We start from the raw sequence: 26,782 nt of genomic DNA, 5'->3' as shown, positions 1-26,782 counted from the left end.
CTTGCCATGTTGTTTCAGAGGTCTCTGATTCCTACGCAGTTGAACCCTGGGAGGGAGGTTCACTCTTGAAATACTTGAGAGCGCAGAGTTTGGGAGAAAGGAAGCAGAATCTGTAAAACATCATGTTCAATAGCCATTTGTTTTTGAAAACATACTTGAGTTTGGCAGTGTTCAGATCAGTATCAGATCTGGCAGTGTTCTGCAATCCGATACCCTTCAGACAAGAATGAACTTGCTTATTTATATAAAGTTGTTTCCTTTTGTTTCGATGTAAAGAGTTCAAGTAGCTTACAGACATACTGTTCTGCAGAGCACCCTCTGAGGTAACAACACCTCACAGCTCACCTTTAATCTTTACTCAGCTATTCACTTTGCCCAATTCTTTGTAGGACAGATGTTTGATAGACGTAAAGTAATTCATGGGATTGTCTCACCAACTGTCTGGCAGGTGTAGAGGAATCCCAGGGATACAGAGACTGGCAGCTGTTTCCACCTTAAAACCAGCAGAATTGTCTAAGTTGCAGATGATGTAAGACAGAATAAATTTTTATGAAGTGATCATGAAGATGTGCAAAATAGGGGCTGTGAGAAGGACCATCCTTTATACACATGTGTTTCTTACCAAGTGAGCAACTGAATATGGGGAATGTTTTACAACCCCACAGACCTGCTCCTGCCATGCTGCTCTACACAGCAGCTGCCGGGAGGCTCTCTTGACCAGCAGTTTTTAAAGCTAGTGCCACAGAAGGGTGAGTTTTTGTGAAAAGGAGGTTCACATTTGCTCACTATTACATGGGCTTTACATATTCAAGCTTGACGTACTTGTAAAATTCCCATCTACCTACCAGCTCCATGTGAGACATTACATATGTAGGCATTTAAGGATTTATTGAATGACTTTAATCTACACTGGGCCTGTATGTCTGCTGTCTTTTATAAGTGTGAAGGTGACAACACTGCCTGTCTTCATGATGCCCTTGGCTGAGATATACGGTCATTCTTGTGACCAAAATTGGGCTGTGAATTTCTATGGGCAGAGTAGGTAGCAGAAGTATCTGACCTACGATTGTGATATGGCCCCTTGTTTGGCCTGATCAAGCAAATCTCTGTAGAACATAAGCACTTACTTTCTGGTCAAAACCAGAAGAAATCTGTCATTCATAAGAATTCTTATCACAGCACTTAAACTGAGCTAAATCAAAGGCCAGTGCTCTGTTTTGCAGATGTACATAGACTTGTAAGTTATGCTGATATTGACATTTGTCCAACTAACTGGAAGAGGATTGTCTTGGGAGCCATTCTTCTTGCCTCCAAGGTTTGGAGTGATATGACTGTGTGGAATGAGGACTACTGCAAGCTCTTTGAGAACATTACAGTTGAAGAAATGTGAGCTTGTATGGTTTTTGTGAACTTTCTAACCATTTGTCAGTACTTTATGTGCTCCCATAAACTTAAACAGTTTAAGAAATATTTTTAAAGTTTACGTTGTGCAGATAATGAAAATGGGCGTAAACACCACATACTTTTTCCATCCAGCTTTAGAACAATAGTTCATATTTTTCATTGTCTGCTGGTAGGTCTTGGTAAATTGATGTTTTAATAATCTGCTCATAAATTGAAAAGTATTTTTCTGGTGAATATTTTTGGCATTATCTTACCAGTGTACTACCAGAACATAATAGTACAGTAAATATCTTTATGGCTTTTTCAAAGCTGTGTGCAAGTTCCAGTCTCTTTGTAAGGAGCACATATGTGGCCTTTGAAATAATTATTTGGTCAGTGACAGATCTAGGGCCTCTGGACTGTGAAAACTGTGTAGTTTCACCCTGAGTTACACATTGTGAATTTGCCTTTTCTGGTGTTCCCCCTGCTTTTATCTGAAGTTCTGTTTTATAGAAACCTTGAGATACAGAATAGCCACAGATCCCTGTGCCCCTGTCCCATCCCAGTAGGAGTGTTGCATGTGTTTAGAAATTGGGCTGATGAGTTAGAAGTTCCAGTGTTCCCCTCAGGCAGTCTGAGAAACATTGCTGGAGCAGCACCCAGTGCTCACCACACTCAAGAGGTTCCTGGGGCACTCATACAATCACAGCAGCACTTTGGGGGCCCTGAGTTACCTGTGAGAGTGCAAGAAATCTTGCTGAGTCATGGGGTTGCTCACAGATGGCACCAACATGACGCTGAAGCAGAAGCTTCATGGGGTCTTTCTTCCAGTGTAGCCTCATGACTGCTGTAAAGGGAAGGGCCTTGGAGCTGGTAGGTAGAGAGAGCCAGGGAGGCATTTCCAGCAGAGGCTCTCACAGTGTCCACTAGACAGTGAGAATGGCTTTGTGGGTGACACTTAGGGAAACCTGAAGGAATACCTCTTGATGACATTGAGCACCATATGAAGATCAAGATCATGACAGGCAGTGGCAAGAGGTTTTGGGTTTTAGTTTTTCTTTTTTTTTTTTTACATTTGCCTGTTACTCCAGTTAAGACTGTCTTTCAGAATGTATGCAGTCACAAAGGTGGAGCCTGATGGCTGAATAGCAGTCTCTGCCAATTGTGCTCCCCACAGGAATAGCAAATATAGCAACTATCTAAATAAAAAAAGCACCTGCATAGGAACTAAAAATCAGGTAAACATTCATAGTACCTGGTTTTAACTTCATATCACTGAAAGAAGCACTGAATAGTGTAGAAAAGACAGTCTTGAATTGCTGATGCCGCTCCTCCCCTATGTCCCAGCAGTGCACCTGTGGTGAGGAGAGGGGCTACATGCTTGGGGTAGGGAGAGCACAGCAACTGTGGGACTTTGCACTAAATTCAGCGCTGCCTTGTCATAGCAGAAAGCAAAATAAGGCTGCACTTATCCAATGCCCACCCATGGAGGAAACATTTGGACTAGCCCTAGCCAGGGAGGAATTGTTTATCCCGGTGGTTGGAACTTGAGTTGTGAAAGGCTACTGGCTACTGTGGGATAAAATACTCTGGGGTTCTTAATAAACCTGAAAGTCTGTCTAGGCCACGAGGACTGCTGTGCTGCCCTTAAAGCCAGTGTATTTAGGGGCATGTGACCTACAGAGACAGCAGCTGGCTCAGCTAGGGAGTGCTTGCCCACCCCACCTCCAACCCTAGACAGTGCAGCTCACAGGTCTGACAGAGACCTCTTTATTCTGCTTGAGGGGAGGAAAGAGGACTTTGTCTTGCAACTTGGATACTATCTCAGCCACAGTAGGACAGGGCACTGGTCAGAGTCATGGGACCCCCATTTCAGGTCCCAGCTTCAGGATAACATCTCTAGACAAACCTTGGGCCAGAAGGGAACTTGCTGCCTTAAAGGGACTGCCATTAAAGTAATGGCAGAATTCATCACTTTCTGATGAAAGAGCCCTTGGGCCCTGAAGAATCATCAGTGGTGACCAAGTAGTACATGCCATGGGCCTCGAGTGAGACTCAGAGATGTGCTGGCTGCAGGTGTGACCCAGCACATTCCCAGCTGTGGTGGCTATGAGGAGAGACTCCCTCTGCTTAAGAAAAGCTGAGGGAAGAGTTAAGAGGATTTTTCTTGAGCTTAGATACCAGCTCAGCTACAGTGGAGAAAAGCACCAAGTGGACTGTTGGAGTCCCCGATTCAGGTCTTGGCTCTTGGATGGCATCTCTGGACCGACCCTGGGCCAGAGGGGAGCCCACTGCCCTGAAGTGTGAGTTCCAGGCCAGGCAGCATTCACCACAAGAGAGAGCACTTGGGTATTGAGTGACAATCAGTGGTGACCTGACAGTAATCCCCATGGGACTGTGTTGATGATATACATGGGGACAGACTACTCTGCCTGGGGAAAGGGGAGGGAAGTGTGGGAATGGATTTGCCTGGTGGATTCAGTGCCAGCTTAGCCATGGTAGAGCAGAACACCTGGTAGATGTCTAAGGTTTATGGCTCCAGCCCTGGCTCCCAGACAGCACCTCTGAACCCATCCAGGGACCAGGGAAACTTACTGCGCTTAAGGGAAGGACAGAAGCCTGGCTGGCTTCACTGCCTGCTAACTGTAGAGCCCCAGGGCCTTGAGTGAAATAGGTGGCAGCGGGTAGGCGTTACAGTGGGCCTTGGCCCGCCACAGTGCTGTGCCAGCTTCAGACCTAGTGCTGTCCCAGAGGTGGTGGCCACAGGGGTGCTTGTATTGCTCCTCTCTGAGCCCCAGGCAGCCTAGCACAGAGAGACAGACTTCATTTGTGGGAAAGTCAGAGAAGAAGTGAGTCCCTGTCTGCTAATCCAGAGAATTCCTTCAGGTCTGATCTCAGACCACCAATGTGGTACCTCCACAAGTCTGCAAAAAAAAAAAAAAAATGACATTCTTTATGGAAATAGAAATAAAAAATGAATTCTAAAATTTATATGTAACTACAAAAGACTCAGAATATCCAAAGCTATCCTGAGCAAAAAACAAACAAAACTGGAGGAATCACATTATCTGATTTCAAATTATACTCTATAGCTATAATAAACAGAACAGCATGGCACTGGCATAAAAACACGCACATAAACCAATGGAACAGAATAGAAAACCCAGAAACCAGTTTATACATCTACAGTGAACTCATTGTCAGCGAAGGTGCCGAGCACATACAATGGGGAAATGATAGTCTCGTCAATAAGTGGTTCTGGGAAAACTGGATATTCATATGCAGAGGAATGAAACTATACCTCTATTTCTCACCTTATACAAAAATCAAATCAAAATGGATTAAAGATTTAAATCTCAGCTGGGTGCCTTGGCTCATACCTGTAATCCCAGCACTTTGGTAGGCCAAGATAGAAGAATTGCTTGAGCCCAGTAGTTCAATACCAGCCTGGAGAAACCAGTGAGATTCTGTCTCTATTTTTTAAAACATTAAAAATTAAAAAAAAAATTTAAATCTAAGACCTGAAATATGAAACAAATAAAACATCGGGAAAACTCTCTGGGATACTGGACTCAGCAAATATTTCTTAAATATTTCATAAGCACAGGCAGCCAAAGCAAAAACGGGCAAATTAGGTCACTTCAAGTTAAAAAGCTTCTGCACAGCAAATGAAACAATCAACTAAGTGAAGAGACAACACACAGAATGGGGGAAGATATTTGAAAACTATCTGACAAGGGATTAATTACCAGAATATTTAAGAAGCTCAAAGAACTCCACAGAAAAAAATCTAATCTGATTTTTTAAATGGGCAAAATATCTGAATAGGCATTTCTCAAAAGAGGGCACATTAGCCAGGCATGATGACACGTGCCTGTGGTTTCAGCTGTTGGGGAGGCTTAGGTGCAAAAATTACCTGAGCCTGGGAGGTTGAGGCTGCAGTGAGCTGTGACTGTGCCACTGCACTCCAACCTGAGTGACAAAGTGAGACCCTGTTTCAAAACTAAGAAAGGCATACAAATAGCAGATAGGTATATGAAAAGATACTCAACATCAATATCATTGATCTTCAGAAAAATGCAAATCAAAATTACAGTGAGAGATCATCTCACCCCACTTAAAATGGCTTTTATTCTAAAGACAGCCAATAACAAATGCTAGTGAGGATACAGAGAAAAGGTAGCCCTCATACACGGTTAGTGGGAATGTAATTTAAGTATAGCCACTATGGAAAAATGTTTGGAGTTCCTCAAAACTAAAAATAGAGCTACCATATGATCCAGCAGTCCTACTGCTGGGTACATACCCGAAAGAAAGGAAATCAGTATATCAGAGAGATACCTGCACTCTCATGTATACTGCAGCACTATTCACAAAGGCCAAGATTTGGAAGCATTCCGAGTGTCCATCAACAGATGAGTGGCTAAAGAAAATGTGGTACATATACACAATGGAGTACTATTCAACCATAAAAGAGAATGAGATCCTATTATTTGCAAGAACATGGATGGAAATGTTGAATGAAATAAGCCAGGCACGGAAAAACAAATTTCACATGTTCTCACTTATTTGTGGGAACTAAAAATTAAGACAGTTTTGTTTGTTTGTTTGTTTTTTGAGATGGAGTCTTGCTCTGTCACCCAGGCTGGAGTGCAGTGGTTCTATGTCGGCTCCCTGCAACCTCCACCTCCTGGGGTCAAGTGATTCTTCTACCTCTGCCTCCCGAGTAGCTGGGATTACAGGCTCGTGCCACCACGCCTGGATAATTTTTTTTTTTTTTAAAAGAACATTACTAAATTTACTTATTTATATATTTGTTTAAATGGTTTAAATGAACACTCATTTTTTTGTCTAAATTTTAATTGCAGTGCAAACTTTTTTTTTCATTCATGTACTTAACCATTTTAGTGTTTTATTTATTTGTTCCTATAGATACATATTTCTGTGTGTTGTCTTTCTTTTCTGTGTGAAAGATTTCCTTTAATATTTTTTTTTATTATACTTTAGGTTTTAGGGTACATGTGCACAATGTGCAGGTTTGTTACATGTGTATCCATGTGCCATGTTGATTTCCTGCACCCATTAACTCGTCATTTAGCATTAGGTATATCTCCTAATGCTGTCCCTCCCCCCTCCCCCCACCCCACAACAGTCCCCGGAGTGTGATGTTCTCCTTCCTGTGTCCATGAGTTCTCATTGTTCAATTCCCACCTATGAGTGAGAACATCACGCCTGGATAATTTTTGTATTTTTAGTAGAGATGGGGTTTCACCATGCTGGCCAGGCTGGTCTCGAACTCCTGACCTCATGATCCACCCGCCTCGGCCTCCCAAAGTGCTGGGATTACAGGCGTGAGCCATGGCGCCCAGCCTCAAACAATTTAACTCATGAAGATATAGAGTAGGACAACTGTTAGCAGAGGCTGGTAAAAGTAGTATGGGGGATGAGGAGTATGGGGTAATGGTTAATAGGTACACACATATAGTTAGAAAGAGTAAACAAGATCTAGTATTTGATAGCACAACAGGGTGACAACACTCAAGAATTATTTAATTGTACATTTTACAGTAACTAAAAGAGTGTAATTGAATTATTTGTAAAACAAAGGTATGCTTGAGGCGTGATGGATACTTCATTTACCCTCATGTGATTATTACATGTTGTAGTCATCAAAATATTTTATATACCACATAAATATATATACCTATAATATACCCCAAAAACATTTTTAAAGACTTTCATTCAGAATTACTACACTGTATATTTACAAGTGAATTGAGGATTCTTGTGACTAAGAAGAGACTCACTAGTGATGGTCGGTTGGTTTTGAAATGGCTGCTAAATTACTGCTTTGCTAATAGTAGAAACTGAGTTGTCACGGTGATATTGCTAGTAGCCATTTTAGCAAAGGATGTAACAGAAAATGAATTTGAAACAAACAGAAGTACTTTGAAAGTTGCAGAAGCTGAAGTGCTCTTAATCACTACTATCATCAGTCTGTAAACTGGTTTCTTGAAGGGAGCAAAATTTGTAATTATGAACACTTAGCTCCACTATAATGGCAGCTAAATTGTTCTCAAAACCTGCAGCTAATCCAGTGAGGCTCTAGTTCTAATTACAAGGTCAGAGAACACACAGAGATATGTGCAGGTTTCCACAGATGTGAGCTCCAGAAGCAGTGGTGGCAGAAGCCAGCTCCAGTTCTACACAAAGCTGTTTGTGAACGCAGAAGCACCCTGATCTATGCTCTGAACAGGAGCTATGCCCACGATTTTTAGAAAATGTAAAACATTGCAACAAAGTGTGTAATGTACATTTATCTTGTCCCTCTGCTGTTGATTGTAAAGAACTCTTTTGGACTGTAAATTGAACCATTTAAAAATTAGTGTTTATCAGATTTTTCTTAAAACTTTTCAACACCTGTTTGTCTTGTTAGAATATATTTTCCTTCAGAAACATCACTAATTATCAGGGAAATGCAAATGAAAACCACAGTGTGATACCACCTTACTCCTGCAAGAATGGCCATAATTTAAAAATTAAAAGATCGGCAGGGCGCGGTGGCTCACGCTTGTAATCCCAGCACTTTGGGAGGCCGAGGCGGGCAGATCATGAGGTCAGGAGATCGAGACCACGGTGAAACCCCGTCTCTACTAAAAATACAAAAAAATTAGCCGGGCGTGGTGGCGGGCGCCTGTAGTCCCAGCTACTCGGAGAGGCTGAGGCAGGAGAATGGCGTGAACCCGGGAGGCGGAGCTTGCAGTGAGCCGAGATCGTGCCACTGCACTCCAGCCTGGGCGACAGAGCAAGACTCTGTCTCAAAAAATAAAAATAAAAAAATCGTACATGTTGGTATGGATTTGGTGAAAAAGGTACACTTACGCTGCTGATAGGAATGTAAACTAGTACAACCACTATGGAAAACAGTACTGCCATTCAATCCAGCAATCTCACCCAAAGCAAAAGAAGTCGTATGAAAAAGACACATGCACATGCATGTTGATAGCAGCACGATTTACAATTGCAAAAATATGGAATGCCCATCAATGAATGGGCAGACAAAGAAAGTGTGGAATATATACACCATGGAATACTGCTGAGCCATAAAACAGAATGAAATAATGGCCTTTGCAGCAACTTGGTTGGAGCTGGATGCCATTATTCTAAGTGAAGTAACACAAGAATGGAAAATCAAATATCATATGTTCTCACTTATATGTGGCAGCTAAGCTATGAGGATTTTATATGTATATATATATATATATATATATATATATATATACACACACACATATACACACACACACACATACATACATATAAGTTAAACTGAGCAGCTCCTATTCAGAAAATTTGCTGTGCCTGTAAAGGGTATGCTATTAGCCATTTAAAAAACAACAAAAAACTAAGAAGATACATATCCTGCAGGCATAATGATTTTCTTCAATAACTAAGCCTCTATTAATAAACGTTAATTATATAAAATACTGTATTTTACACATTTAAAATATGTTTGTGGAAAAACATAAGAGATTATGAAGTGCATATATTCCTATAGTAAATTAACTCCTGATTAGCTGATTATTAAAGCATTATCTGATTTACATTCCTATAGTCTTATGGTTATATGAATAGGAAACTAATGTTAGAAGTAGTTTCAGTGGGGTTTTCAGTTAAACAAATGAGAAAACCACGTATCTACTTATATCCTAACTGCTTTCCATACCAGAGACCATCAAGCATTTGTTGACTTAGCCAATGGATAAAACTTTAAAACCAAGAAACCAAATATGTTGTTGAGGTATTAATTGTTTTTATACAGTTAAGTCTTTACAGGGATTACTATGGAAGTGGTAATATTTCTCTAGTTTTATATTTATTTAAACATTTGACAAAGTGCTGGATACAGTGGCTCATGTCTGTAATACCAGCCTTTGGGAGGCCAAGGTGGGAGTATCACTTAATCACAGGAGTTTAACACCAGCTTGGGCAACAAGTGAGACCCCGTCTCTACAAAAAGAATTTAAAAAAAAGTAGCCCAGCTAAGTGGCATGAACCTGTAGTCCCAGCTACTTGAAAGGCTGGGATCATGCCACTGAAATTTAGCCTGAGCGACAGAGCAAGACCCTGTCTCAAAACAAACAAACAAACAAAAATCTTCGGCCGGGACAGCTGAATAATCACTTGGCAGAGGGCTGCTCCCAGCCTGTTCCCCTCTCACTGCATTCAACTCATCCCCACATTCTGTTCTGGCCAGGGGTGACAGGTGCTGAGCACCTTGGGGTTTCATTTCCAACTTAGGAGAAACACTGTGTAAGCCCAGCGCCCTACCAAAAGGCTTGTCATAAAATGGGTTTAGTCTAGCCAAGGTGTTTCTCTGATCTTTCTACCGTCTTAAGTGTAAAGAGTATTCCTGCCCCGTAATAGTGACAGCTAATAAATGGCATCCATCATTTCTGTCATCTGATCACTATTGCGGTGCCTTGGGAGTGAGCATGGAGTCTGAGTTGTGCAATGGAACCCTCAAGAATGAGCCCTGAGTCAGCTGCATGAGTGCAGAGAAGGCTGTCCCCTTTCTCCTCATCCCAAACTTAGGGTGCTGGATGCAGAATGGACTCCAAACAGCTGTGCCCTGTTTGGACATTAGTGTAGGAATCCACCTGCATAGCCTGTATTTGTTTCAAAAAAGAATTTGGAGCTATTCTAGTAGCTCAGTGTGATATTTTTAAATAAACAGAGAAAAATTTTATTAACTGACTTAACAAAAAACACTGCTTATTAAATTCATTTAATATTGTTTAAGGAATATCTACAAAATTCTGACCTCAGTGTTTTCTTGCAAAAGAAGTGGAAGTAAGGACAGAGACCCTTTCAAATGAAGAATCGCTGAGAAACAAAATATTTATAAGTAGTATAACATTTACGTATGCACGTTTTTAAAGATTATGCCACAATCAGTTTGCATCAGGCTCTCCAATTTCGGAACACTGAGAGGATTTCCCTGTAGGGGAAATTTTCATATAAGTGTTGAAGAAATTGTTAAAACTGAAAACTTTTCTGTGTTTGGTAATCTACTAGGGTTCCAATCCAGTGTGCTTTCTTATATTTGTAAGGTCTATCTACAGTGTGTGTTATCGGGGTCTTGGAGCAAATATCACGTAAATGAAGGCATTTCCACATTCTATACATTCACAGTTTTTATTTCAGAAATGAGTTATATTCTTCATGTGGAACTGGAACAACTGAAGGCCTTACCACGGATGTTTGTATTTATAAGGGTTTTGAATCCTTTCATGTTTTCAAAGAAATGAAAAAGCTGAAGGCTTTACCATGTTTATTAAGATTATGTCATTTTTCTCCATATTAAATTCGAATATGTCTTTGTAAGCATGTGGGAAAATCAAGTTATTAACCCAGTTTTTACATTCATGTTGTTTTTGTTTTTCTAAGTTTTCAAAGAGAACTGGGAAAGTTGCATGCTTTCTTGTATTTCTTAGATCGATAGGGTTCTGTGCAGTGTGAGTTCTTTCATGTGTTCTAGTAAACTAGAGCACATGATGGCTTTACCACATTTCTTACACTAGAATAATGTTTTTGAACTAACATTATCCTGTGTTGGTTTTGTTGTGTTTCTCCTTCCCCGGGAATGAGTTGGAAAGGCAATTCTTGAAGCTAATTAATTATAATATCAGCATTACTAGCAGTGTTTATAGCAGATTCTACTTCGATCTTCGCACCTTGGCACACAACAACAGCCTGTACTCGCCAGTTTATCTTCTTGACAGAGAAAGAGCATGGAATCTGGAGGTAAGGCTACGAAGTTACTAAGGTGGGTTTTCAGTCAAACACCAATGCCAACATCTGTGACTAGGTCATATTAAGTAGTGATTAGAAAAATGGAAAGCTTCAAAATTAACTAACATACTGAAGAGCTTATTACCTTTTTGGCATTCTATTTCCTGTATCTTTTATGGTTTTTACAAGGATCCACATTATTTGAAAATTATAGATATTATCTTCTCTTTTGTGAGCATAATTCAGAATATTTTAATCAAATTTAATTCATTTGTAATCTTTCCCTTTTGAACCTTTACCCTTTCAAATAATCATATATAAATGATTTCTTGTTATTGTATTCTGAGCAATGTCTACATACATAATGCACTTACCACTCGACTATTTTTTATTACTCAGTTTGCAAATTTATGTCATTTTCTACTGTATATACCACAGTGCAGTCAGTCCCATGGGTTCGTTAGACAAAGCATTAGTGCCTAAGCCAAGAGACCTGCACTTAAACTATATAAGGTGTGTGTGTCTCAAATACTGGATGCAGGAAGTACATGGAATTTTACTGGAAATGATAACTTTTATGAGACAGAGTAATATTTATGGTTTGTGACTTTTGGTAAGTACACAGCAGAGTTACAGCTGACAAGGATGAACATTTAAAATAGGCACATTCTGTGGTACCTGAGAAGTATTTTAAAATAACACATTATCTATCATAATTAATGTGCAAGTGAAGTAGTGCCTTTTGATGCTTGAGTCATTAGACTTCTTTGATATTCCAATACAATCTAGCACATGCCTGCATCGTTAAAATTTGCTTTGAGTATGTAATAACTACTGTACATTGAGTAGGGTTTGAACAGATTAATAAACTAACTTTTTGCAAAAGTGTACATTCATTATGTTTAAGGAACAAGTGCACAGGTAACATGATACTGTTCTTAGAAGCCTGTCACAATACTGTGACATCTTTGGGAGCCCAATTTTTAAGTAACTTAATAAAATAAGTTCTCCTTTGCTCCAGCAATCTAATTCTAGCCCTGAGATTACCTTAATCAGTTGACAGAACTTGGCAGTGTAAACCTCAGCCAAAGTAGCTATAACTGGGCTGGGCGCGGTGGCTCATGCCTGTAATTCCAGCACTTTGGGAGGCCGAGGTGGGTGGATCACGAGGTCAGGAGTTCAAGATCAGCCTGGCCAAGATGATGAAACCCCGTCACTACTAAAAATATGAAAATTAGCTGGGCGTGTTAGCAGGCGCCTGTAATCCCAGCTACTTGGGATGCTGAGGCAGAGAATTGCTTGAACCTGAGAGGTGGAGGTTGCAGTGAGCTGAGATTGTGCCATTGCACTCCAGCCTGGGACTCCTTCTCAAAAATAAATAAATAAATAAATAAAGTAGCCGTAACTGAACTATCTAAAGGAGTTTGCATGTGTGGTTTATCATCAGTGGTGATTGTTAAAAGGTTGGAAACTTTTTTAAAATTGTACCTCTTTTCTATTTGACATTCTTAGGCTTTTTCAAGGATGGAACAAGACAAAGTTTTCTATAGTGCTGCCAAGAACGGGTCTTTGAGTGCTGATGATTTAATTCATCTTCAGCATGCTAATGCCATCCTCTTCTGAAGGAAGAAATGAGGAGTAATGTAACATCTGAACCCCTCATCAAAAAAGACAGGAAAATATCACCTCTCCTGCTAAAGAACTAGAAAAGTTAGTATTTTCAAAAGAAGAAACACCTCAATTCAAGTTAACTCAAGGACAACTAAGATTGCACTTCGTAGTAAAGAATGGGACCTTGTCAGGGCAACAACACACTTCTTACACTCTTCTGTCCTGTTTAGTGTAAACAGAGTTATAAAAACCACTCCAAAGTGAAGACTCCTGCCCACGCACAGATATTTGCTTAGTGTGTGGGCTGATAGCTGTGAACTATGTAAGGCTTTTAAAACAAGTTTAACTTTTTAGATTTTAAAGATAACTTTTCTGTTTCTTTTATGTTTTTTTCTTTTCCCCAATATTCCTGCATATGCATTTGGAATCAGTGCAGTATCACTGTTAAAACATGGGAGTCTAACAACTCCTAAAGCCACTAGGAGCAGTCCCAGCATTGTCAGGTATGGAAGGGCTCTTCCTTCCTACTTTTACCATGGAAGCTACAGTTACTGGCGATCATCAAGCAAAAGCTGCCAAGTAACATTTGCCATTCATATCCTTTGTAAGCCCTTCTTATTAGCAGTTTAGCATGTTTGGGGTCATAAAAAGAAAGTATTGGTTATTGATTATCTACTTTTATGAAGCTCTATGGTATATTTCTTATGAACTATAGTGGTTCTCATTTGCTGATAAATTTTCTTATTGTTAAGTAAATGTATTCAAAGATGTTTTCATAGTGCCAAGCAACATGGTGATCCAGTGGTTATACAAAAATAATAAAATATGAGGTGTCCTGAAAGTTCCAGGGCAGTTTTTAGCTTTAATATAGTGTGCCTAGGCCCTCCAGAGGACTGCAGCATATGTATACATGCTGTAAATCTTTACAAAATATCATTTGAAAGTGTAATTGTATTTCTTCTTTTTATTTTTAATAGATGATGCCTCACTATATTGCCCAAGCTACAGTGCAAAGATTAATCAGAGACACAATCATAAGGCACCACAGCCTGAAAATCCTGGCCTCAAGCAATGTTCCCATGTCAGCCTACCAAGTGCTGGGACCATAGGTGTGTACCACTGCCTCTGGCTTTATTTTGCAGAATTTGAATGTTAAACTTTTAGTTTCAGTCAATATCTGCTATCTTCAAGAAGGACTGAAACAATAAATTAAAAGCTTAATACTCAGGAGCTAGGCATGCTTGTAGTCCCACCTACTCATGAGGCTTAAATGGAGGATCACTTGAGGCCTAGCCTTGGAGGCTGCAGCACACTGTGATTGTGCCTGTAAATAGCTATTGCACTCCAGCCTTGGCAACATAATGAGACACTGTCACTTTAAAAAATGGCAAAACTAAATAAACGTGAAAGAAATACAACAAGCTTTTCAATGATGTTTTATAAATGTTTGTAGCATTGTTACTTCTACAAGTATCAAAGCTTAAAATTACACTAAGACTTTTGGAATTCTTGTGTTTTTATAAAGTGCTCTTTTCTCTTGTAAAGTAGCTCTTTGCAAGGCTTTTATCTGCATTGATCACCTCAAATTATTTTCCCTAGATGTGATAAAGAGGAGGATCTGTGTTAATTCACGTGTAACAAATTAGAAGGAATTTGACCCTAATAGTAGTAGGTGATGTAATACATTTTATTATCCCACATGTTAGCCTGGGTGCAGGTATCATATTTCATGTCCTGCTATTTAGAAAGAACTTCCATAAACCTTAGGAATCCTACCTCCTGAAAAAGTATCATTTATGGAATGCAGAGCTTAGAGATTGGAGTATTGATTGCAATGTTATTTTCAAAATAAATGCTACAATTGATGTGGTTTTCATTTCTCATGTTTGTATTAAAAGAAAACCTAGTAAACGATTTAATTAAAATGTAGCGAGTGTGTTTATAACACTTCTATTCACATAGTGTTGCATCTCTGCCTAACTTAAGTGGTTTATATCAGTCTTGATATGTCTTAAAGCATTTTTGTAAGTTGCCTTGACCATACACAAGTTGGTTTAATCCATGCCCGTATTTAAGATGTAATATTTGTTTTCTTTCTTTTTTTTTTTTTTTTGAGATGGAGTCTAGCTCTGTCGCCCAGGCTGGAATGCAGTGGCGCGATCTCGGCTCACTGTAACTTCTGCCTGTCAGATTCAAGCAATTCTCCTGTCTCAGCCTCCCGAGTGGCTGGGACTACAGGCGCACGCCGCCACGGCCGGCTGATTTTTTGTATTTTAGTAGAGACCAGGTTTCACTGTGTGGCCCAGGCTGGTCTCGAACTCCTGACCTCAGGCAATTCACCCACCTCGGCCTCCCAAAGTGCTAGGATTACAGGCATGAGCCACCATGCCCAGCCCTCAATTTTAAGATAATTTATTACACTTAAAATAACTCTGGCCACAACACTTAGTGGCATAGTGCATTAGATAGCATCTTTGAATAGTTGATTATTTTGTCTGAGAGGAAAAACACATTAGAATATGAAATTAGATAAATATACCAAAGAGAAAGGATTTCCAGGAATAGTGTAGAATTAGAACGAGAGTGTTTGAAGTTTTCAGTTACACAGAAACAAAATGGAAGTACAGAAAGTAGAATTAAAGTTGCTGTACAGAGGGTGACTTAAACCACATAATTTCACTTTAGCACACTGTTCTCAAGCTTACATTTTAGTTAAAAATAAATCACTGTTGGTTTTTTTTTTAGAATTAAAATTCTAGCCACTCAGCTTCAGTGATCCTCACTAAATCCTGATAATATTGGTGTATTTTTATCCATTTTAATTATTTAGTACCTAAGGTAAAATCTTCAACTTATCATGTTATCTTGATAAATTGCAAACTAGAATCAATGATCTGTATTACACTTAGAAGAAAAAGTGTATGATGAATCCTTGTTTATAAGATGGTTTGCACCTTATAATATGCCATTAACTAAGTAGAAGTCCTGACATATATGAGTGGTCAAAGATTTAAAAACCAATTTGGCAGAGGGACACTGGACATAAATTCATGACTTCAAGAGTAAGTCAGGGCTGGGCGTGCTGGCTCACGCCTGTAATCCCAGCAGTTTAGGAGGCTGAGGCAGGCAGATCACTTGAACCTAGCAGTTCAAGACCAGCCTGGCCAACATGGCAAAACCCCTTCTCTACTAAAAATACAAAAGTTAGCCAAGCATGGTGGCAACCGCTTATGGTCTTAGCTCCTCGGGAGACTGAGGCACAAGAATTGCTTGAACCTGGGAGGCAGGGGTTGCAGTGAGCCATGATCATGCCTGCACTCCAGCCTGGGGCAACAGAGCAAGACTTTGTCTCAAAAAAAAGAGTAAATCAATAGAATAAGGAACACTAACATTGTTCTCTCCTTTGGCTTGAATTCTAGAAGGGAATACAATCATTTAGATAAAGGAAAATTGGGTCAACTTAGAGTAAGAATATAAATGTCACTGAAAGTGGGCAGGTTCTCTGACAAATGTTATGGGGCATGGAAACTAAGTTGCTAGTAGGTGGTAACTATGGCAGTTTTCTTAGAGTTTGATACCCGGGAAAGATAAGTTCTTTAACATAAGACTATGAAAAGGATTATCTGAGTACCAAAGCTCAAATTTACTTTGATTTTTGGGTTATTTTAACCTTTGTAATACAGACCCCAGTGAAATTTTACTCTGGTAGAGTGTGAACTAAAACTTTTACATCTTCATTACAAGGAAAAGACAAAGATCTGAAATATGTATTTGAGCCAAGTGAAATGGCCATTTTTGTAGCACAAAAGCAGTTGCCTGTTGGCAGTTTTATATAGTTTATTCTGAGATGAACTACCTAATCTTAGGGCTCAATATTTCTAGAGAAATTTTATCCTGGTCTTTTATTCACATTTCTTTTTATGTAACCTAGATACCCATACATTACTGAAATCAAGCAACACTAAATCCTGATTTTATTACAACTCAAGGTTCAGTTTTTTTTATGTAGTTTTCCCACATTTCCAAATACACTATTCCTTGATTTAAAAAAACATGCCAGCTGGGTGCGGTGGCTCACTTCTGTAATCCCAGCACTTTGGGAGGCCAAGGCAGGTGGATCATCTGAGGTCAGGAGTTTGAGACCAGCTTCAACATGAAGAAACCCCATCTCTACTAAAAATTTAAAATTAGCTGGGCATGGTGGTGCATGCCTGTAATCCCAGCTACGGAGGCTGAGGCAGGAGAATTGCTTGAACCTGGGAAGCAGAAGTTGTGGTAAGCCAAGATCATGCCATTGCACTCCAGCCTGGGCAACAAGAGAGAAACTCCATCTCGAAAAAAAAAAATGCCAAAGCCAATCTTAACCAAAAGCCAAATTACTCTTGATTCTGTATTCAGGTTATGCAGTGTTTCTGGAAACTAATTTTCCTGCAGTGTGCTGGTTAGCTAGAGTCTTTCATCACCCAGCCCTTTCCCTAACCACATGTAAGATTTCTGTGGCTTCATTATTTCCTCACACAGCACCCTTGAATATGGAACTACATCTTTGACAGCTGGCAGAGAAATCTCCCAGTTAAGTGCTAGTTTCTATGCAAATTTGTAGAGAACACCCAGAATCTGTCAAGTTAAGGATTAGATGACCTTAAGTCTAATGGCCAGACACTTATTACCCAGTTGGGCCCAACATTGTGCCAGCAAGCAATGCAAAAGATGATCTAGGAGCCCTTCACTGAAGCCTGCCCCCTAGGACACAGGTTTCTAAGGCAATTTCTACTGAAGTCTATCTTTTTTTTTTTTTTTTTTTTTTTTTTTTTGAGACAGAGTCTAGCTCTGTCACCCAGGCTGGAGTGCAGTGGTGCAATCTCAGCTCACCACTACAATCTCTGCCTCCTGGGTTCAAGCGATTCTCCTGTCTCAGCGTCCCGAGTAGCTGGGACTACAGGTGCCCACTTCAGGCTGGTCTCGAACTCCTGACCCTGTGATCCGCCCACCTCGGCCTCCCAAAGTGCTGGAATTACAGGCATGAGCCACTGCGCCTTGCGTCTACTGAGCTCTTTTAAATGCATTTGGCAAGTGACAGAATATGTACTTAATGTGAAATTTAAAGAATATCAGCTTGTGGTTTAGGATTTCTAGGGTACAGAAAGAACAACTAACTGGAAAAGAAAAATGGTATAGACATTATAAGAATCTTGAGTCCATTGGAAAATGGTTAACATTCTTTAAAAAGGAACAGGTTAGGTGACTCTTATAACTGGTGTTAGGAAGCTGAGCAATTGGACTGTGATTAGGAAAACTCAGTGGTAGTCCCAGAACCTAAGGTCTTTAGTAAAATATGAGTAGTATCTACTTCAAAAGACCTCCATGGATTCCCAAAATAGGCTCCTTGCTTCTTAAAAAAATATATTGCTTCATCTTCACCTTCTCAATTCTATAAACCTTTACCTGTCACTTCAAGCTGGTGACTCCTGTGTCTCCTCAGTGTGACAACTGACTTACAAGCAGAGCTTCAAGTGTTTTATCCACCTCTTCTTCCAGCCCGTTTCACCCAAGACCCTTAGAACCCTCCTTAAACAAAATTGATTATCCCAGCCTCACCCTTACCTTTTCTGCTACTTTCCAATGTGTCAGTGCTTGATGTTTGTCATTGTGACCCACTGCCAAAACATTAGCACCAGGTTCTGGAACATGCAGGTTGTATGTAGCTTGCAAGCTAATTGACCCCTTGTAATTCCCTTATGTGAGCCCTCTGCGTGCGTCTCTGAAACACCTGTTCCCAATTTGCTGCACTTGCTGATTCTGACCTACTCACAACCCTACTCGTGTATTCTCAATCTAGCCTGAGTATGAGGTTGTACCCCTTCCTTCCAAAACCTATTTTCTCTGGGATTAATGCCTTATTCTGAAGGTAACCCCTTCTCATCTAATGGAGAGGATTCCATCTCTACCTCTAAAATCAGCCTTCTATATTCATCTCCTCCACCAATTCTCCTCTTCAAAATTGCATTTCACCTCCCCAACTTGGGGATGCAGCAATTTTGGTTCATTCCTCTAAAGGTCCCAGTGTCTTTCAAGATGTGATCCCCACCCACCTCCCTCTTATCAGCTGAAAGAGCTTGTGAAAAAATGCAGCCTCTCTAAATGCAGTATGGTATCCTGTATTTGATCCTGGGACAGGTAAAGAACATGAGTGGAAAACCTGATGAAGTCTGGAGTTAGTAGTAATGTGTCAACATTGACTTTTTAGTTTTAACAAATGTACCATGTCAACATAAGATGTTCACATTAGTGGGGAACTGGTAAGGGCATACAGAAACTGAGTTATTTTGGTGACTTTTTGTAAGTTTCTTTTTATAAAACAGCCTTTTGGGCCCCAGAACTAATGAATCTCAATTCCTGGGGCTGAGGCCTGGGAATCTAAAATTGTAACAGATACCCTAAATGATTCTTAGATTCAAATTGAAATCCTTGTCTTGTCAATTTCCTTTTATTTCTTGTCTGAACAGTTGCTTCTCCCTTGTTTCACTTATCTTAACCTGAGTTAATCCTTGAACTCTTCTGAATCCTAGGATTTAAGTACTGTTATCTGTTTTTCCCAGAGGAGAAAACTGAATAGTAAGAGGTGGAGTGTCCAGGATCATAGAGCTCATAAAAGGTGAAGCTGGGACTTAAATTCCCAATCAGCCTGGCTCCCAAGTCTATGCTTATAGCCGCTCTGCATCAACCCTATTTCTATTCATGATGAGCTCAAGAGCTCTGTAACTAAATCAACAAAAAGCAGCATTCTCACCAATATTATCCTGGGCCCACCTATTTCTCCACCTTTCTAAGTCCAGCAGTCCCTTTTGCATGTGAACTTTGCCCTTTCCTTTCTGTTTTTATTTTTTTGTTTGTTTGTTTTGTTTTTTTGTTTTTGCTTTTTTTGAGATGGAGTCTCACTCTGTTGGCCAGGCTGGAGTGAAGTGGTGCAATCTGGGCTCACTGCAAGCTCCGCCTCCCAGGTTCACACCATTCGTCTGCCTCAGCTTCCCGAGTAGCTGGGGACTACAAGCACCCGCCGCCATGCCCAGCTAATTTTTTTTTTTTTGCATTTTTAGTAGAGACGGAGTTTCACCATATTAGCCAGGACGGTCTCGATCTCCTGACCTCATGATCTGCCCGCCTCAGCCGCCCAAAGTGCTGGGATTATAGGCTTGAGCCACCACGCTGGGATTACAGGCATAAGCCACTGTGCCTGGCCCCCTTCTTTTCCACTGGAGGAATATGAGCAATGGGAAAGCATGGGGAAGATGTGCTGATGAGTGCTGCATGTGGGAGGTGGAAGGTGCAGTTGCCCTTCTCTCAGGACTCAGCTTAGCAACTATATTTTCTGGTCTGCCTCTCCCAGCTGCTTTAACTTACACACTAATATAATCAAGTTCACAGCACCCGCCTTGGCATGAAATTACATGCTCTCATATATTGCTAATTCACTTCTCACTAGATTATGTGGTCTTCCTGAAACACTTTAAGCTCCTAATTACAAAGTCATGTCTCCCACATACTATGTCTCAGAGTATGATGGAGAATGCTGACATACCAGGCCTTAAAGTGAGGTGCTGTTGGTAGATTCATGGCCAATCTTTATTTTGCTAAAGCAGCAGTCAGCAGAAGGTGGTGGGAAAATAGCATTTCAGGCTCAGTAAGCATCTGTTTAGATTACCAGGGAGAAGCCAACTCTCAGTTTTTACCTGGGCTTCCTGATGTGGATTTAGAGCTCAACAGCAAGTTGTGGATCCAACAGCTGAATAGAAAAGTTTTGGGAGTTTCTGTCCTCCAACCAGATGCACGAAAAGCACCGTGTCTATTCAGATTGTTTCAGCATAAATGGAGCATTTATAAAATGGAGGGCAATCTCGGGCAATGACTGTTTTTCCACATATCTTTATTTCTTCAAGTGGATCATGAAACAATAACAGGATTGCTAGGAGAAACCTAGGAAGTATATTCAATTAAAACATGTTTTAATTAGTTCTGCTTCTGTGATTGGAATTTGCTTGAGTTTAAGATTAATAAAATTTTGCTGCTTATATTTTAAGTACATTTGAAAAATCTGATTCAAAAATTAAAATCCACATCTCTCCTTACATATCCTTAGGAAGCAGTGTATCTCTGCATGCAAACATGAAGAGAAAGAGACTTCTATGGCATCTCTTTATTTTCTTTGCTATTGCTTTAATGCATTTTAAAATTGGCCGGGTGCGGTGGCTTACGCTTGTAATCCCAACACTTTGGGAGGCCGAGGCGGGTGGATCACGAGGTCAGGAGATCGAGACCACGGTGAAACTCTGTCTCTACTAAAAATACAAAAAATTAGCCGGGTGTGGTGGCGGGCGCCTGTAGTCCCAGCTACTCGGAGAGGCTGAGGCAGGAGAATGGCGTGAACCTGGGAGGCGGAGCTTGCAGTGAGCCGAGATCGCGCCACTGCACTCCAGCCTGGGCGACAGAGTGAGACTCCGTCTCAAAAAAAAAAAAAAAAAAATTAATGTACATTAATTGGCAACAAATAAACAAAAGCACATTTCTTTTTATCATACATAACTAATCTCCATATTTAACAAAAATCTTAAATCTTTATTTTACCTTTCTACAAATACAAGCAAAACTTTTTTGTAAATAATAAAGTTAACAGAAATATATGGGACTAACATAACAAAATACAGCTGCCATTCTACTGACTCTCAGGAAGAAAATAAAAACAAGACTTACCAAGATGCTCTGGGTTTTCTTTTGTTAATGTTAAAACTTCAGATTTATAATCTCATCTATATTATATAGATTTTAGCCATGATAATGTCCATCTGTGGTACATTGTCAAAAACAATGGGACTTCATGTTGATTCAAACTGTTTATATAGTATGTACATTTTGTAGTTGTGTATCTACAGAATATATATAATGTAGATGAGAGATTTAGTGACTTTTGATACGAGTTTGGTGCAGGTGGATTACTGAGCCAAGTGAGGTACATACTAATTCAGTAGTTTAAATGCAGGTGTTCAATACTCTTTATGGTGTCCAGATATGTATAGTACCTGTCCCATGCAGTGTATGCACTGTCATGTTAAGTCCAGAACTTACACATCAGAGCCAGTGATATTTTATTTGTAGACAATCAACTTGAATCTTTATTACTGGCAGGTGATTATAAATCTGCTTTACCCTTTATTTAAAAAGGTAAATCATTGTGGCATAAAAATTTTCTTTTTCCAACCCCAGTTTCCATTACTTGGAGACACATTGCTGGTCAGCCAATTGAATGGTGATATTTAGGGGAAAGACAGAAATGATTCCTACCATGTGGATTTTTTCAGAATTGGGAAGGGAGAAAAACTATCCCCAAAGACAATGAAAATCCATTCTAGCAAGATGATGCAATGACCTGCAAAGAAAAATGCACTCCAGGCACACCCAGGGGCACAGTGAAGAGGCTCTCCAGAGAGTGGTCACTGAGTACTTCAGTGAGCAGAATAGGGGTGGGAGGATCCATATGATAGGATATCATGACCTGACACTAGAGTCAGGCGTATTAACATTCCAGCCAGTACTGCCACACCCTGAGTGTGTCATCTTGACAAGATTTGTTTTCTTATTTCAACTTGCATTTTTATTAAGTATTCAATGCATTTTATTGACAGATCTTGAAAGATAGGAAAATATTCTCAAAAAAATAAAAAATGTGACTATCAGAAAAAAATCTAATGATATATTTAATTTGTTAAAAATTCTTATTTTTATTTGTTCTTCTCCTGAGAATGTGTAATAAGTATCTGAGGTCTGTACCTTCCAGGGGTGGTTTCAAGCAGAATCTCATGGCTTTGTTTTAGGGATATTACTGGGTGAGAAGGAAAAATTCTTTTCCTTTATACCTGCAGAGAAATTAATACAGTTCCACAAGAAATTGTGGTAGGTCAATTGGTGATTTACAAAAAAAAAAACAAACCAGTTTCTCTTTTTGTACGATGGAGTATTTGTGATAGTGGATAAATCTATTCTGTAGGTGGGTGTGGTGGTTCACGCCTGTAATCTCAGCACTTTGGGAAGCTGAGGAGGGTGGATCACCTGGAGTTGGGAGTTCGAGACTAGCCTGACCAACATGGAGAAACCCCGTCTCTACTAAAAATACAATATTAGCCAGGCGTGATGGCACACACCTTAATCTCAGCTACTTGGGAGGCTGAGGCAGGAGAATAGCTTGAACCCGGGAGGTGGAGGGTGTGGTGAGCCGAGATCACACCATTGCACTCCAGCCTGGGCAACAAGAGCGAAACTCCGTCTCAAAAAACAAAACAAACAAAGGAAAACTAAATGAATAACCTTGACTGGAAATCAGAGACCTGAGCCTGTTGACTGCAGGCTAAGGCCAATCTTGACCTGTCAAAGGAGTTCATGAATAGCATAGTCATTTCTTCCTGGGGAGCTTCCCCTGGAGCTTTCCCAGCATGCTCAGAGCAGCCATTGAAGGAGGCTTTATATTGAGTGAAGCTACAGAGCCCTGGAAAGCTGGGAATGCACAGGCAGACATGGTGAGAGTTGAGATGGGAGGCGGGTTGTGATGTCCTCTGTGAGGGTGTAATTGTTATTATCCCGAGGCTGTTTCTTGATACTGTCAAATAAATTCAGATGTAGGTAAGAAGTGACTTTATTCAAAAAGAGTATTGCAATGGGGAAAGCATCAAGCATCAGATCTACAATCATCTCAAGAGAGAAAAGGGCTGTGTTTCATACAGAGGAGCAAACAAGATTGAAGGAAGGTGGGAGAAAGAGAGGAGAATGGACAATGGCAAAATCACATTGAAGGGTACAGAATGTTTCACCCTAAAGTCAGCCTTTTCTTAGGAGGGGCATAAAGGCGGGGTATATGTTAGCTCAGACTGAAGGTGGACCAGAGTCCGGGAGCCTGAGGAAAGGAGAGAAACTTAAGCAAAGTTTGTTTAACAAGTATTTTGTTCTGAACACTGAAGACAAAATTACTTGTTTATGAGGGAAAAATGAGAATTTAGAGAGTCTGTGAATTTGTGATATCTAAAACAGGAAGCATCATCTAAGTCATAATGAAAAGGGTATTTATTTGCAGTAAGCTGTTCCTACAGAACACAAAGGATGGAGGGTTCTTAATCATGGCTGTTTATCAAGATAAACAGTTTATCAAGATAGCCACCCCATTTTTTCCCTGCCTTACTTTGTCCTATACATTTTTTTTTTCCATTTGGTTTTCCTGAGTTGTATCCTATATAATAACCTGATAAACATAGGGAAAGTTTCTCTGCTAAGTTCTGTGCGTAGTTTTATCGAATTATTAAACTTGAGCAAGGGGGTTATGGAAGTCCATGATTTATGGACAGTAGCTCAGAAATATAGATGGAATCGCTGGAACCCAGGAGGCAAAGGTTGCAGTGAGCTGAGATCGCACCATTGCACTCCAGGGTGACAGAGTGAGACTCTGTCTCATAAATAAACAAATAAATATTTTAAATAAAATCTTGTTTTAACCAATTATTTTTTGTATTCATGTAATTTTGTTAATATCAAAGACCCACCTCTAGAAAGACCATTATAATTCTTAATCATACCCAACTAAAGTATACAACCTCATTTTCTAAAAAAAACACAAAGTTTCTGTTAACTAACCTTACTACAACCTATGTAGATGACGCACAACATGCTTAAACTTTCTGTTTTGCCTAAATATTCTCTTTCTTGAACAACCTAGTCATTTTAGGACAAAAAATTTACCACACAAAATGCCTTCTTATGGAAAATTGTTTCCTTTTCACCTTTACCAAAAATACCTCTTTATATCTTTAACTTTCTTATGTCTCTTATTTCCTGGTTTCTTTTACCTTATTTTATACATAACTTTTAAAGAAGCTTTGAATTAAACAGAGATATTTACCTTTTAATAAGAACATTTAAAAAATGTTTTCCTGTATTTTTAAGTTGGAAATTACCTACTTAATATCTATTAATAATCTTAGATCCCCAATCATATGGCAAGTCTCTTTACAAGCATTTACTCCGTAACACTTACCAGATTAATTTATTTAATATTTTACCTAGTTTTTTTTTTTTTTTTTTTTTTTTTTTGGAGATAGTTTCACTCTTGATGCCCAGGCCAGAGTGCAATGGCGTGATCTCGGCTCACTGTAACCTCTGTCACCCCAGTTCAAGCGATTCTCCTGCTTCAGCCTCCTGAGTAGCTGGGATTACAGGTGCCTGCCACTGTGCCCAGCTAATTTTGGTATTTTTAGTAGAGATGGGGTTTCACCATGTTGGCCAGCCTGGTCTCGAACTCCTGACCTCAGGTCATCCACCTGCCTCAGCCTCCCATAGTGCTGGGATTACAGACGTTAGCCACCTTGCCCCCCTTTTACCTAGATTATTTATGAAAACTTTGATAGTCATTATTTAAATTGAATTCCCTGTTAATCATTTTTATAGCTGTGAATTTCAGATGTTTATTTAAATGAGACTCTTAAGGTTAAATATAAGGGTATTTTTACCAATAACTCAGAATTTAGCTGTTTTCATTAAACCAAGATATTCCATGTCCTATTTATCAAAAATTACACAAGCAAAGATCATTCTGTCTTGGGCTGGGTTTTATACTTCTATAACCCTTATGGCAAATCTTCCAATATTCTGCAGGAATAATCATGAAATCACTTGATCAACAAATGCAAACAAAAGTGCTAATAATTCTTACAACATTTCTAATATTATTTTGCCAATAACTTGAAAGCCAGCTTATTTATAAAAAAATTTACTTAAGTCACATGAACTTGAAAAACCATTTGACTAGTCTTTTTTATTGATAAAATGGTTGATTTATGCACTTGTATTTTTCTTTAAGACAACGAATTTATATTTATAGTAGAGAAACGTTGTGTACACAATACATAAATATGTAAACCTATTAGGCACGCTGACAGAAGTATGTCTTATAGATTCATAAGACTCTTTTTTTTCCTATCCTAGACTTTTAAATTTTTTTATTTTTGTTTTTTATTTAAATGGATTTTTGGGGAACAGGTGGTTTTTGGTTACATGGACAAGTTCTTTAGTAGTGATTTCTGAGATTTTGGTGTACCCATAATCTGAGCACTGTACATTGACCAATGTGTTGTATTTTGTCTTTCACCCACTTCCTACCCTTTCCCCCAAGTCCCCCAAGTCCATTGTATCATTCTTACGCCTTTGCATCCTCATAGCTTACCTCCCACTTATCAGTGAGAACATACGATGTTTGATTTTCTGTTCCCCAGTTACTTCACTTAGAATAATGGTCTTCAGTTTCATCCACGTTGCTATGAATGCCATTATTTTGTTCCTTTTTATGGGTGAGTAGTATCCATGGCATAAATGAGGTCTAGGGAACTCCAAGGCTACTGAGAGTAGGTGGGTTAGAGACATGGGTAACAGTAGATAATTTTTATTCTCTAGGTCCTCCCTGCTTCATGGGTGCAAGCTGCTTTGGCACTTATGGGTGGCACCTGTCAAGGTTGCCAGGACTCAGGGATCCAAGGATGGAAGTGGGAAAGAGGACACTCTTCCTTCTCTCTCTCACATACCATGGGTATATCTGCTAGGAGGAGAAAGGAGCCAGGCACTCTTCTTCCTTCTTTCTAAATGAGTAGCCATTCATCTTCAGTCTACGACCTTTTCGAATGCATCTTGAAACACTGGGACTCCTTTGATATAAACATCTTTTCCTTTCTCCTCCTCTGTCCTCTCTTCACAGATAGGTAATTGTGTCTCCATACTATGGAACACTTTCCTCAGATGCATTCTCCAAACTGGAAAAAGTTAATTTTCCAAACCTTAAACTGGTTGGCTTCGCACTGGGCTCAGGGTAAGGGAACCCAGAAGCCCAATATGCTGGCAAAAAGTTCAAGTTTGTTGTTGTTGTTGTTGTTTTACCAGTTGGGCTTTTGGCTTCCCTCTCCCTGTGCAA

At 39.7% G+C, this 26,782-nt stretch overlaps 1 protein-coding gene across 1 annotated transcript in view; it reads left to right on the top strand.

The window, feature by feature from the left end:
* The window catches only part of LOC116461422 (cyclin-Y-like protein 2), a 42,877-nt gene extending 29,721 nt beyond the window's left edge, over nucleotides 1-13,156 (top strand). Inside the window, 3 exon segments of the mRNA XM_032143128.2 lie at nucleotides 1,224-1,386; nucleotides 11,028-11,190; nucleotides 12,691-13,156. Of these exon segments, the coding sequence (XP_031999019.1) occupies nucleotides 1,224-1,386; nucleotides 11,028-11,190; nucleotides 12,691-12,801 (437 nt within the window). The 3' untranslated portion in view covers nucleotides 12,802-13,156.
* Nucleotides 13,157-26,782: the final 13,626 nt, after the last annotated feature.

The sequence above is a fragment of the Hylobates moloch genome, unplaced genomic scaffold, assembly GCF_009828535.3.
Source record: "Hylobates moloch isolate HMO894 unplaced genomic scaffold, HMol_V3 SCAFFOLD_3, whole genome shotgun sequence".
In the NCBI taxonomy this organism is placed as follows: domain Eukaryota; kingdom Metazoa; phylum Chordata; class Mammalia; order Primates; family Hylobatidae; genus Hylobates; species Hylobates moloch.
The sequence above is the reverse complement of the archived record's forward strand: the minus strand, read 5'-3'. Positions and strand labels throughout refer to the sequence as shown.